A 14,388-nucleotide genomic window follows, 5' to 3' on the forward strand; every position below is an offset into this window, starting at 1 on the left:
TGTATTTGTGTCCAGATGTTGAAGCATTTACCCATCATCGACTTTGAATCTGAACTGTGATCAGCTTGTTGATTTGCACACAGAGCAACAGAGAAAAAAATAGGACACATTGCTCTTCTCACCTTTGTACGTACAGCGACTGTGTTTCTGTTCGTCACAACAACAACAAAAATCAGGGTCATCATTTTAATTTTTAAAATAAATGCCTGGATGCATTTTCTAATTAACTCTGAGTCTTTCTGCTCAGTTTATTTCCCTGTTGAATCCCTCATGTTTAACCATGTTATTGTTATTCTTATTGGCCTTTATTTGCTGATGATTATTTGTCTGATTAACTGAAAAAAGAGCACTCACTTCTCAAAGTGCTTTAAAGGATGCCCACTCAGCCGTTAGCAAAAAGTAGTGATGTGTATACAGATGTACTAATATACTACGAGTGATATCGCAGCGTCGAGTCTGAGTGTCTGAGATAAATCACATATCAGATTGATAAATGCACTGGACAGAGCAGAGGGACAGACAGCTGCTGAGTGCAGGGAGCTCTCTAAAACTAGACTATTATATTATAAAGGGCCTACTTTAAGGTGTGTTGCCCACATTTCTGTACAATACAGCACTACTATGTTTATTGTAAAAGACCAACACCACACATTTAGCTTCTATCTCACCTCTGTACCCTCTGAGGTTCACCTGGGCCCAGTGTGCGACATTTCTTGGCCAGCAGCTGCTGAGATACGGATACATTTTATCAAAGACGTAACCGATTGTACCACGATGTGCCACTCTCTCTCTGCTGCCACATGTTGGGTGGCGGTGTGTAAATCAGCTGCATTGAAATAAATGCCATTTGGATGCTGCACAAATTCGCCCAACAGGCTCCTGTTTCTTGTGCTGAACAGGAGCGAACATGTACAATTTATAACAAGAGTTAATGGGCAAAGATTCTTGTGCCCCGGGCCAGAAATACGTCACCTATCGCTATCTTTAGACAATGTAGAACGTTTTTAATCTACATTTTTATTGCAGATTATACATTTTACTCACTAGCTATATATGTTTTTTAAAGTCTTATTCAGTGAAGATCTTTGTGATTCTTCTTCATGTGGGGAGTGGTGGGGCGGCGCCCTCTATCGATCAGCCACCGCTGGTTAGCACGTTTAGCAGATCAGCAGAAATAGTGAGTGCTCAGTCCGTCTCTGTGGCTACTGGCTAGGCGGGATAGGGGGTTCATATGTAACAGCATCATCATGCAGAAACCTACAACAGGTCACGTGGGAAAAAGTTTGGGAAAATGGCATTTTGATGATAAAACACACGTAGATTTGAATACATATGGAACACTATTGGGAGGCTACAAAATGATATAAAAATCTCAAAAAAACAAAAAAGTAATGGACTTGCCCTTTAATGTTGTTAAAATTATAAAAAGGCTAAATTGGCTCCGGGGCCGTCAGCTGTTGTTCTATAATGAGCGTTAACAAAAACGCTCTCCACTCTCCATCACAACTATTTCACAAATGGAGAGTGGTTTTTGTAATTGCTGAGTGGAAAATGTGACAGTCCCTCCTCGCAGGGCTGAAACCTCTCAATTATTGCTCCTGTATGAAAATGATTGTTGTCATGGCAATTACAGCTTAATTTCAGAAAGCAGAGAATAAATTGCTTTTTCTATTTGGACTCTTGTCACTGCGGATATCTGTCGGTGGCGACTGGATGTTGTTTTATTATATAATGTAATGGAATAAAATTTCTTCCTTTTTTATGATTCATTATTGGTCTTTGATTGAAACTGTAACCGAAAGCACAAAATAGAACAAACATGAAAAAAAAAACAACTGAGGAGCCTCAGTGTTTCAGCTTAACGTGAAAAAGTGAAATTGTAGGAAATCGTCTGTGCTGCATCACTCATTCAATCAAAATAGCTTTTCAAACAGAGACATGAGAACAACAAATATCCATGAAATGCCAAAGAAAATACAGAAAAATTCAGTCGCGTGTTCCAGCAGCTTCAGTGACATTCAGGGACACACGGATTGAAAAATGCAATTACAAACATCATAGGAAATGTGAGATATCGTTTTAAAATCACAGAGGGGGACAGGAAAGTCTAGCCTCGACGTGCTTTGCAGTCTGTTCCGTTAATAAAGTGATTAAAACCCAAAACAGTCTTCCCAAGGTCAGAGTTTTTTCAACACCAAGCAATCCTGTGATGCAGTGTCATAATGAATGCATGACAAGGCCTGTGCAGATACAAGACTCGGAGTCTAGCTTCTAAAACAGATAGAGTTACACTATAAATACATATGAAGTAATGCATTTTCCTCATCTCAGCAGACAGGGTTTTGATATAAATAACAATTGGTGAGTGTGGAAAAGTATCTCCGGTATTAAGATGCAAGCCACTGTGGTAAACAACATCAAAAGACTTCAAAGTAGAAGGGACGGCATGTGAATACAAAATGTCCCCATATCAAATACAGAGATAACTGTGGATTGTACAGGTTTTTTCTGTTATCAAAAGAGAAGCAGACTTTGTACAGAAAAAAATCAATTTTTATCCTTGACGTCTGGGTAAAGTGGTCCACATGAGCCTTAAATGATAATCTGTTATCTTCCAAGGTTTTGTCTGATGGAGTTCAATTTGGGTGACGATATGAACAAGTTTTTCTTGGGTTAAAACCTTTGAAGAACAGCAGCAGCTACAAGAAAAACAGCCTTGTGTTCAGCTTGATGGTATTTTTTAGTTTATTCAACAGGATTTGAAAAGCTTTTATGAACTCAATACAACAGAACACATTATGATATGATATAAAATGATATGATGTGAAACAATACAATGCAACGTGATACAAAACAGTGTTATATGATGTAAAGTGATACAATGTAAAATTACATAATGTGAAACAATATAATATGAAAAGATACAATAATTGAAAAATGGCAATATATGATAAGATGACAAGACCCATAAGACCCAGTGCAATACGATGTGATACAATATGATACGACATGATGTGACAATAAGATGTGATATATGATATGATGTACTTGATGTTGAACAATATGATGTGAAATTATATGATAACATGTGACGACACGATACGTCTCACATCTAAATCAGTATTCTCAGGTTGTCAGTAAGTGGTTATTAAGAGGAATTCTCTTTGTTTTTGTCTCCCTTCGTCCAGGTTTTGTGAGTCTCCCTCCAGTGACCCTGAGATGCCAGGTGGGCGTGGTCGGGGGAAAAGGATGCGACTGACCATGGCCGAGCGGCCCTGCGTTGAGCCGGCCCCCGCTGTCAAAGTCAGGGGTCTATCGCAGCACAGGAGTCGTGGAGGGGGTGTTGCAGGAACGGCTGCGCCCATCCACAGCAAGGGACGGAGAGGCAGCCTGAAACTCATCAACAGCAACTGCCGAACACCTCCTTCTTTCTTTACCGTTGAAGAGGTGAAACCTGCCAACAGCGCTGCCTCCCTCTCCTCTGGTAAGCGAAAGAACAAACCACCGGCGGAACTGGACCTCAGCCTGGTCTCCTCTGATGACATTAAAAACGGGAATGGGAAGCGGATCCGAGCCAAATCCCGCAGCGCCCCATCCACACCGCAGGGCAAATCAGACCCCTCATTCATGGACCCCGGAGGAGGTTGTGCCTCCTCACCACCTCCCCCACCCATTCTCATTGACTGCCCCCACCCCAACTGCACTAAACGCTACAAGCACATCAACGGCCTGCGCTACCACCAGACGCATGCACACCTGGAGGTCGAGGAGCAGAGGAAGCCTGAGCTGGAGCCCATAAAGGACGGGGAGAGTGAGGAACGACTATCAGACTGTGAGGACACCATCAGCAACATGACATATGACCTCTCAGAGACAAACAACAGCACTAATACCAACAGCTCCTCCAAGAAACCTGCTCCTCTATACAAGGTGACCACAGTGGGGTCTCCTAAGAACAGACGGCTACTCCTCAGCACCGACCACAGCCCAACAGCCAACTCCAAAACCAGAAGAACCTCACTGCTAAAAGATGGGCTGATCGATGACCTCAGCAACTTGCCCATCATCTCCAACATGACGGTAGTTCTGGAGAACTGCATGGTCCCAGACAGGAACTCCACAGTAGAGATGCCCAAGCTGGAAGCTGAAGGTTTGATCGACAAGAAGGGAGGCATGTGCGACAAGGGTAAGAAGGCCAATGGGAAGGTGGAGAAGCTATCCAAGTCGCGGACCAACCGGCCAATCGCTCCAGCCCCTGCTCCTCCCAAGCTGATTGCCATCCCCAACACATCATATCCAACCGGCACAGCAGATACTGCCACCTCACAGCAGCCCTCACCCATGGCAGCTGTAGGCCTCACCAGTAAAAACCTTCCCTTGAAACCCATCAAACCAAAGCTGAGCATCGTTGTTGAGCCAAGCCTTGTCAAAGCCACCCTGGTTACCTGCAGCAAAGAGACCAGGAAGAAAGAGAAACGAAGGCTAAAAGACAAACACAACAAAGATGCACCAATTAGGACGCCTAATGGTGACAGCAGCGGAATCAAAATGGAAGATGGTGGTGGTGGATCTAAAATGGGTGTCAAGGAAATTTCTGGAAGCCTTTTGAAGGAGCACCTCAGTAAGCAGGATGTAATGAACGGGCTGACAGAGAGCCAGGAGAGCAGAATGGCCAGTATCCGTGCCGAGGCTGACAAGGTCTACACCTTCACAGACAACGCCCCAAGTCCCTCCATTGGCGGTTCATCGCGACTTGATGCGAGTGGTAGTTGCCTAGCAACAGCAGACAGCAGCAGCAAGAACAACAGCCCAGCCTACTCTGATATCTCAGATGCCGGGGACGATGGGGCGTCTTCTGAATGTCGCTCGGATGGACTCAGATCCAAGTCTAGCTCCTCTGCCTCTTCTGAGGTAAGCTCTAACAGTAACCACGGTAACTCTGGTAAAACCCCGCCCACAGCATCTGCCCCTCCATCGAAAGACCCCCAGTCTCCGTACTACCACAGCTATGAGCCCTACTACCTACAGGGGTACATGCAGTCGGACAGGCAAAACAGCAGCAGCGTTGTTTTCCACAAAAGCTCTGCCCACGACGGCAAAGGGAAAGACAGAAAGGAAGAAGTGAAAGAGGATGACAAAAGCTTCTCCCATGAGTTCTCAGACTCAAAAAAAGGCGACGGGCCACCTCAGTCTCAGCTCCAGCTGGCTATGAGTCAGACCCAGACTGCCTTGGCCCAGTCGCTGTACTATGGCCAGTACTCCAGAGGACTGTACATGGACCAGAAACTTTTACTGGCCTCCAAATGCTGTGACCAGACGTCTGGTGCCAAGCAGAGGGGCGAGAGGGGACAGGGGGTGAGAGACGGGGAGGATATTAAACACATAGTTGGGGGTTCAGCCGGTGGCCCCATGCTAGGTAAAGGTCCAGACGGCACTAAAGGGTGCTGTCCCAAACCCGTCCTGTCCTACGTGGAGATGAGTGAGAGGGGAGAAAGGGGACAGAGTCTGGGCGTAAAGGCGGTGCACGGTGGCATGGTGGACCAGCACCAGGTCTCGATGAAAGACTGTGATGACATCAAGTCACCCTCCTCTTCCTCTTCTTCATCACTCCACAACCCAAACAGTCAGACAGATCTGGACTCAAATGTTTCCTTTTCCAGTGTAAGTTTCTCCCTCTGTCTATAACCTGCCGCCGCCGCTGATGATGTTGTTGGTGTGCTTTAATGACTGTTGTTGAGTGTCACAAAGAGATTAATCCTACGTTGTGTACAGCTAAACCAATGGGTGCTAATAACAAAGACCATGCGGCTTCTGTGGTGCTGTAGCTCTATTTTGACATACTACTTCAGTCATTGTGTGGTTTGATTTGATGGATGCAAATGTTTTTAATGTTTAGAGTGAGAATTAATGGGGGAAATATGTAATTCCAACTTTAGCTGTAAATGTAAAACATAAACACATACGGAAACAAAAGAAACTTTTCTAATACACAAGTGTTGGTTTTGATATGAGCTGCTTTTTCAGAAAGCTTGTACAGATTTTTAACCATGTCATCTCACGATGCAGTTAACCGCTAACTCTAGCCATGCTGGGTCATGTAAAAAGGTTGTATGAATTGAATGAAAGCCGTGTCTGGGGAGGTTAGGTTGTTTTTTCCTTCAGTTTGGCCTAAATTCTGCAGTTGATCATGTGTGAGACATGTCTTGATTCGTGTCATTGAGAGGGACGCCACACTCCTCACATCCCACCTCTGAATGGCCGCCTGCTGTTGAAACGTCGTCATCCTTCATCAACATCACATCCAGAGCCAGTGATAGATGGTCTGTCTATGGCTCTGTTCACTCAAGTACACAGTGTTTCCTCTATAGTCATTCAGCAGCGGTGGGCCGCCGCAGCAAGAAATTCTCCACCCCTGCTAAAAAGAAAATGCACAAATGAAAGTCATAAATTAGCCTTGCTTTGTCTCCAAAAAACACAAAACGCTTAAGGGCTAACATTTAGATTTATCATGAAAAAGGTTTTTAGTTTTAGCCCTGCAACTGGCCATATAAACAAAAACTGGGACAGAGACGTGGACCGAAGTTGAACTCACCCCAAAATGACTCCCACCCACCACTGTTAACAAAGAATTATAGGGGAAACACTGCAACTAGCACCAACACTTGTCCCCATCGATCTAGCCCTCAGACGGCCCGGCCTGGGCTCACCGCCTGGCTCACAGCAAATACTCAGAGCTACAGAGTCAACATGGGGAGGAGGCTGAGGAGGGTGAAGCAGAGAGGGGAAAAGAATGGGGAGCTACCGTGGAGCCTGCCGGGGCCAAGCTGACTTCAGGAGGAGGAGGTGGAGGAGAGAGAGGAGGCATGGTGAGCTGCGATGCTAAAAAAGCCAGGTTCCATGGATCCCACGATCTCCTGCCCGCCATCGACACGGAGGATTCCGACAGGCTGGAAGGGCTGGAGGATCAGGGCCAGGAGCCAATCGGAGGGTTGTCTGATGAGTCCCAGAGCGCCCGGGCAGCGGTATCTCCTCCCATGACCCCCCAGCAGCCCTACATCCAGTACCAGCACTCCTCTTACCCGCCCTACCTGGCAATGTGTGAGAGCAGTGGGGGCTCCTACAGAGGCGTGTCCCCAACCCTGGTCCACAATTACCCAGGTAAGAGTCGAAGGGACCCACCACCGACCAGCTGGTAGCAATAGAGAGTATCCAGTGTTTAAATTTCTATCAACTTGCCTAGAAAGGAAGAGGAAAGTTTACTGTAGTGTGTCTACAACTGTCTGATAAGGTAAATATGTGTAAAAATGCAGGTTACTGAAACAAACTTGTGTCTACTTCTGAGCTTTTGTCTCTGCTCAGCTAATAGTTTGGGGTTGCTAGCTAGCTACTAGCCACACACTTGCTATTTTACAAAGCAGACTTTTTAACAGCGGTGATAGCTGTCTATATAATATAATTAGGTGACAAACATTTAATGGTATTACATAATTACAGAATGTTGTTATGCAATACCAATCTGTCAAAATTTAAGATCCAATTTTGAAGAGTTTGTTCTTGCATTTCTGGAAAACAGCCCTGTGAACTGTGTGTCCATATAGACAATCTGCTGTCAGTGGATTGAGAAGCATGAATGTTAATGAATCAATGCAACGCTGTCAAAACTGAATCTGTTATTATTATTAAATATGCTTAAATATGATTAATTTCCCCATAAATAATGTTTTTAATCAATGTGTTCTAAAATGATTTGGAGAGAGTCGTTTTTAATATATTAAGGTGTTTTTTTGTGTATTACGGGGTAAGTAGCATTTAAAATGTACCAAATAGTATCAGAGCCATTTATTTTATGTTAAATTGTTAATTTTATAATTATAGTGAAAATGTAGGGGAGTTAACCCCTTAAACCTGTCCTTAATGCATTCATTAAGTTAAAACTCCTTAAAGGTACTATATGAAGAATTGGGGTGTCCATCTCAGTAAGAAACAAGGAAATGCACAGTCCATCCCATAGGTCTAACTTCAGTTACAACACAATACATAGATGTCTTTGACGTTACATCAAAACTGTTATTTCTTCACATTCTGATGATAATTTTAGTTCATTTTTGAATGTTTTAAACTAAAATTCTTACATATAGCACCTTTAATATGTTATAAGGCATTAATTTTGGATGAACCCCTTAAACCTTACCAAGTAAGGTAAGCCACTGCTTGAATTGCATCTTAATTTATTTTATTTTTTTATTTTATTTAACCTGTTTTTTTACCAGGCAAGACATTGAGAACAGTTTCTTATTTATAATGATGGCCCGGCATTTGAAAATTAAACAGCTTTTCATGAAAATTCAGGGGTTTTTTTTTAACTTAAAGTATGAAAATATATGTTGCAGCAGCCTCTGAGTCATAGAATCAGTTTTTTTTAATTAAAATGCAAACAACGAAAGAAAAAAAAGTGTTTTCACTCTCAGTCAAGGTGCTGCAAAGTGCATTCAGCACCTAATTCATTTAAAGTCATGCATAGTTACTTTCTGAGATTGAACAACACAAGTTAACCAAAGTGCTGAACAATTATCAGAGCACTCCCACACACATTAAAGACAAACTCCCTGATATTTATAAAGCCCCCAGCAGTGCTATTAAAAGCTTCAAAATGTCCTTCTTGTTCCGTCTTTTAGAGGTCCGTATAAAGTAACTATGTGTTGTACTTGTAAATGTGTCCTCCAGGTTTCCACTACCCTCTGTACGGTAAGACAGCGGGCAGGGAGGAGTCGGAGGTGAATCCGCCCAGCAGAGGAGGAGCGGTGAGCGGCAAGCAGAGCGGCGACTCGTCCTCGTCCTCGGCCATGGAGCTGCTGCAGCAGCAGAGCCATCAGTACCACGGAAAATCACCCGCTGTGAGCACCGCTCACTTTACCGTCACATCCACCCTGCAGATATTTGTTTTCCTTCATACGACACATATCTGATGTTTCCTGATGAACAAACCCAAAAATCATACAACAGAAAAGAGGATTAAAGGTTCTGACATCATATTTTCTCAGTCAGCTTCTTACTATAAGTGATGAAGACAAGTTAGAACAAATGTGGATACTTCATGAGAGAAATTTCTGCATTTTTTTCTCTGTGCTCTTCTCGCTGGTTTGCAGTGGGCGGAGCTCAGTTAGAAAAAGTCACACACTTCCAAACCAATCAGGATTTAGCAATATTTAAATATTTGAATCAAAATGTGATGATATTTGCTTGCAGATCACTGTTAATCAAATCTGATCCAATTAGCCTCAGATAATCTGCTTTTTAAGTGTTAAACTCTTAATAAATAATATCTACCGTAGAAAACTTTGAAGCATAATGACTCAAAAAATTCTGAATTAATATTGAATGTTACTAAATGTAGGATTTGAAACCAAGTTTTCAGGAGCTTTTAAAGACAAACACAACAGGAACCAAAAGTTAAAATCCCTGCTTGTAAAAGGTGGATGCTGAATCAATACTGTTAATAATTGCTTTTTGTACTTTTCGTTCTATAAGCAGTCACTCTGGGCAGCTACATTTCTATTGAAAATGATTTTTTGTTGGAGTTTCCAAGAATAAAGAGCAAACTCTAACAACATACTTTAAACCAGCGTGACACTCTGATACCTGTAATATTAAATATTAAATCAATAAACCTTTCAAATCTCATAACTGTTGTAAACAACAAACAAAACAACTTCATCACCCCAAACACATTTATAAATGCAAGAAGAGAAATAAGTTATATGATTTCGTTGTTTGGCAGAATATGAAAAATCAAAATAGTTTTGGAGTTTGACAGAAAACACGTTTTTGTTCGTTTTTGTCCAGTTATTAAAAGTTCAGAACCTTTAACTTCACTCATGATCATTTTACAAGACATACTGCAATGTTTTTGATATTTTTTTTGTATTTGCCAGGAAGTTGTCGGGTTTTTTTACTCATTAAAGTACAAAATTAGTTTCAACTTGTAGCAACTTGAGACTTTCTGACACTTGGATAAATAATCCATCACCATCAACAGCTGCTTTTTACTTTAATTCACTGCAGATGATACAGTTTTATCTGCTCGTGTAGCACTAAAGCAGATGAATCATATCAAGTATGTTTACAAGTTTCTTCTGTCTATAAGGTTTTAGTAGTGTAGTAATGAAGTGTGATGTAGTGAAACAATCATGGAGACTCACAGTAGAAGAAGCTAAATTAGCAGTTGAGAGACTAAATTCATCCTGAAGAAAATGTGTGGACTTTGAATTTGTGGAGAAAATTTTGGGTTTTTTTTACTTTCAATACAGTCAGAAATGTTTTGTGGACATGAAAGATACAGTTAAACCCCTTTAAACATTCCTGAGTGGTATAAAATGACAGAACTCCTCATGCACAGCCGGTATTTTCAGACAGGTGCTGGTCGGTCGCAGGTGAAAATCAAAACGAACCATTGCACACTGTAACGACTTTACTGTGACTTTATTAAGAGCGAGCAACGTGTTTCGCCTGTAGCTTCTTCAGGTTCGCTCAGTACAACTGCTGAGTACTCACACGTGTGATGAATACATCTGAGTCACATGACTAATTATCAAAGTCTTCATTTTCTCAAAGTGAAAATGAAAATATACATATTACAAAAAACATGATGTGATTAATGCTGCACAAAGTCACAAGAATTACACCATTTTATATAATTAAACTTCATTACATCCCTTCAGTGTTAGTTGTTACTCAGCTTTTATTACTGAATTATTCATTATTTCATCAAGACATCAAATCACTGTTCTTTCCCACATCTCAGAGGCATCAAGTTACATAAATACCCTTAAATGTAATTAATGTGTGATTTGTTTCATTAACATGCAACACAAATGAAAAGTTTTCTGGATCAGAAGAAGAAAAGTGTAAATCCAGGTGTGTGTGTGTGTGTGTGTGTGTGTGTGTGTGTGTGTGTGTGTGTGTGTGTTCGTGTTCACACAGCCCGGTGAGAAGGGTTCCCCCGAGGGAGAGAGAGAGACGGAGCGAGAGAGGAACCACGTGTCGTTCGCCCGACACCTCCACACACACCATCACACACACCTGGGTATGAGCTACAACCTGATGTCAGGACAGTACGACATCTACCAAGGTACCGCCGAGTGTGTCGCACTGAGACCCAAACTGGCAAAATGTGACGAAAAAAAAAGCATCTTATTTACTTTGAGTCTGAGTTTATTTATTTATGCTGGTTGAAATGAAACACATTCAGTATATATACAAGAAAAACATCAACATGCAGGGAGAAGACTGATTACCTCTAAATAATACACACATATATAAATATACAAGAAAGACAAATTCAGACTATTAAGAAAAATAACAACAAAAAACAAAACTAAAGCCTTTTTAAATGATGCTCTAAAGGACTTTAAGGACAAAGAAATCTGAATCCGCTGAGAAAAGTAGTTCCATAAATTTGGACCCTTGTATCTGATTGGAATTGACCTCTACTTGAAGATGAAGATGAAGATTAGATGATTGTCTAGTTGAGTAAGAATGAATCTGAGTTAGTCTGAAATGATCTGGAATATTTCCTTCCTTAAAGTGTATTTTACATATAAAATGACCTATTAGGAAAATGTTAATATCTTCGATTATGAGAAGAGTTTCTTGGAACAGAGATAAAGATGTGAGCAGGTTGTAATTCAAAGTGTTTTTATAGAAGAAAAGTTCTAACTGAGATAAACTTCACGTTGCTGCTGATTCAGAGCAGCTTTATCGGTTATTATTTATCCTGTCAGGATCACTAAAGGTCTACAAGGTTTAGTCACAAAGATCATTCGATTGGCTGTAAATTTGAAAACATCCTCCTCTGGAACTGGCTAGAATTAGCTATTGATTATCATGAATGACTCAAGTCTTCCTGATGTCATATTGAGCATTTAGTGTGTTTAATGCAGTTTTTACTGGCGTCATCCATCTCTGCTAAAATGTTTGGCTTTTTGTTGTTAGTAGAGGAGTCATGTTCGACTACCGTTTTTTCCTTCACAACTTTTGTTCTTCACTGTTGTATGTTCCTAAGAGGTTTTAAAAGCACTTGTGTGACTATGAATCATGGGATAAACTGTTGTTCAATGTTTGTAAAATATCAGTTTTACAGCTGATCTGGTTTTTTGTTTAGTCTTACTCTCTGTGTTCTTGAGATTAAAGGTCATATGTTTCATGTAAAGCTGCAACTAACGATTATTTTCATTCATTTTTAATCTATTGATTATTTTCTTGATTAATCGATTAGTTGTTTGGTCTATAAAATGTTAGAAAATGGTGAAAAATGACGATCACTGTTTCCTAAAGCCAAAGACGACATCATCAAATGTCTTGTTTTGTCCCCGATATTCAGTTTATTCTCATAAAAACTACAACAAATTCACATGTGAGAAGCTGAAACCAGAAAATTTGTTGTTTTTTTTACTTAAAGAACGATTCCAAACAATTAATCGATTATCAAAATAGTTGGTAACTAATCAACTGTTCATTGCAGCTCTGGTTTCATGTCAGATTTTCTCATTGTGTGTTTATTTCTCTGTATGTTGAAGGTTTGAGCTCCAGGTCGCTGGTCTCCACTCAGCAGGTGTCGGGACACTCCTCTACTGGTACGTTACCTCTAAAAACTACTCTCACATATTTATCCTCTGCTCCTCCATTTTCCTGTTGGTCTTTAATGATTTAGATACTTGAGGAGCTCAGGGAGTGTTTGTCCTTCCAATCAGTAATATGATGTATCAATCAAACTTTGTACTGGTTCACATGAGATCATTCAGTCATTGGCTCCCTGCTCTCTGCTGTATCTACTTGATAAATCCTTAATAAATGTGATAAAGTAAATGATTAAAGTGATTATGAAATCATTAAGATTATAAACTGAAGGTATTTTATTAAAATGTACATTTTTAACAGTGTTGACTTAATAAAAACAAGATAAAAACATATATAAAAGCAGCATGTAAGGCTCCACTAACATCCTCTATAGTGGCCAATTTAGCCTCTTGTGGTATCTGTTTAAGCTACTGCATCTTCTTTATATATGTAATATATCCCAGACTCATAGATTATCCTCTTATCCTCCTTTTTTATAAGTTTACACCTTATAAAATAAAATCTTTCTTTCATAAAATGGAAACTGAGGGCAAAACGAGCTGGAAACTGTTTCATCTTCGGGTCGTCTGTTGGGTCAATAAATCTAATATCTGAATCTTCAGTGCTTATTCGACTCTCTGAGGCTCGTTGCTTAAATTATCACCCAGCAGCTCGTTACCAACTCTGCAGTGTTTTCCATATATATATATATATTTTTATATAGGCCATACATCACTGCCTTTTGTTTCAAAGTGTGAAGTAATGCAGAGGGAGCCTGCCAGGCAGTTAAAGAGCATAATGTGATGATTACCTTAGTGAAGCAAAGACTGCAGTTATCTATAAATGGTAATTGCTGTGAAATAGAGGAGATTAATAGACAGGAGTGATGTTGACACTGGAAACAGCACAGAAATGAAGAAGAATAACAGCAGTTTTGCACAGAGGCCAAAAGCAGTGATGGTTGCTGTTTTTTTTTCAGCTCTTATATCTGAAAATCACTAAAACAATCTGCTTATCTTGTGAAAACAAACCACTTTTTCTTGCAATTATGACTTAATTATGTCATTATCTGAAAATAACAAAGGCTGGTCATACTGTATGTGTAGATACATGATATCATCTCGCCTTTTATGTTCTGTTTCTCTCAAGGCTGAGAGGAAACCAATTTGGGTGATTACGGAGATAACGAGACATTACGTGTGATCATAGGAAAAGAATGTTTGGTAGAAAGATTTAAAAGTTTAACCTTTGAGTAACATCTGCTGCGTTGGTTTTATGTTCCTTGCACAAAACCTCTGCAGATGTGTAATTTCAGCCAGTGCACAGGTGCCTCTTGAGGCCTTTTTTAGTTTAGTTTTCAAATTTCATCACCTATCGTTGATGAAAAGCAAAAAGAATAGTTTATTATATGGATGATACTGATGATTAAGTCTTGTCAAAAGTGAGGTTGATGAAGTGATGCATCGATTAATCTGTGAAGACGCATAACGGCAGCATGAGAGCACCGAGGCAGGGAGGGAGAAGACATATTTAAAAAGACAAGCAGCAAAGATAGGCTGACAGTGAAGATGTGTCACCGTGCTATTGGTTAGATGTGACCAGCTGATGTCTCAGTTGAAGCCCTGGGGAATGACAGCAAGGAAATGATGAGTGAGTGTGTGTGAGAGATGGGGGATGACAGATGGTTTGAGAGATAAAACTACATACCGGAGCTTGTAAAAAAGAGTCTTCCTGACTGAACTTTCACTAAAGCTCCATTTATACATGAGTACT

General features: G+C 40.6%; 1 protein-coding gene across 1 annotated transcript in view; it reads left to right on the forward strand.

Annotated features, from left to right (window-relative positions):
- Positions 1–14,388, forward strand: part of znf608 (zinc finger protein 608) — a 68,818-nt gene that overhangs the window by 47,875 nt on the left and 6,555 nt on the right. Inside the window, exons 4-8 of the mRNA XM_067573147.1 lie at positions 3,189–5,661; positions 6,681–7,158; positions 8,725–8,894; positions 10,981–11,128; positions 12,576–12,632. Of these exons, the coding sequence (XP_067429248.1) occupies positions 3,189–5,661; positions 6,681–7,158; positions 8,725–8,894; positions 10,981–11,128; positions 12,576–12,632 (3,326 nt within the window). The remainder of the gene's footprint in view (positions 1–3,188; positions 5,662–6,680; positions 7,159–8,724; positions 8,895–10,980; positions 11,129–12,575; positions 12,633–14,388) is intronic.

Source organism: Thunnus thynnus, chromosome 2 (assembly GCF_963924715.1).
Source record: "Thunnus thynnus chromosome 2, fThuThy2.1, whole genome shotgun sequence".
NCBI lineage: Eukaryota > Metazoa > Chordata > Actinopteri > Scombriformes > Scombridae > Thunnus > Thunnus thynnus.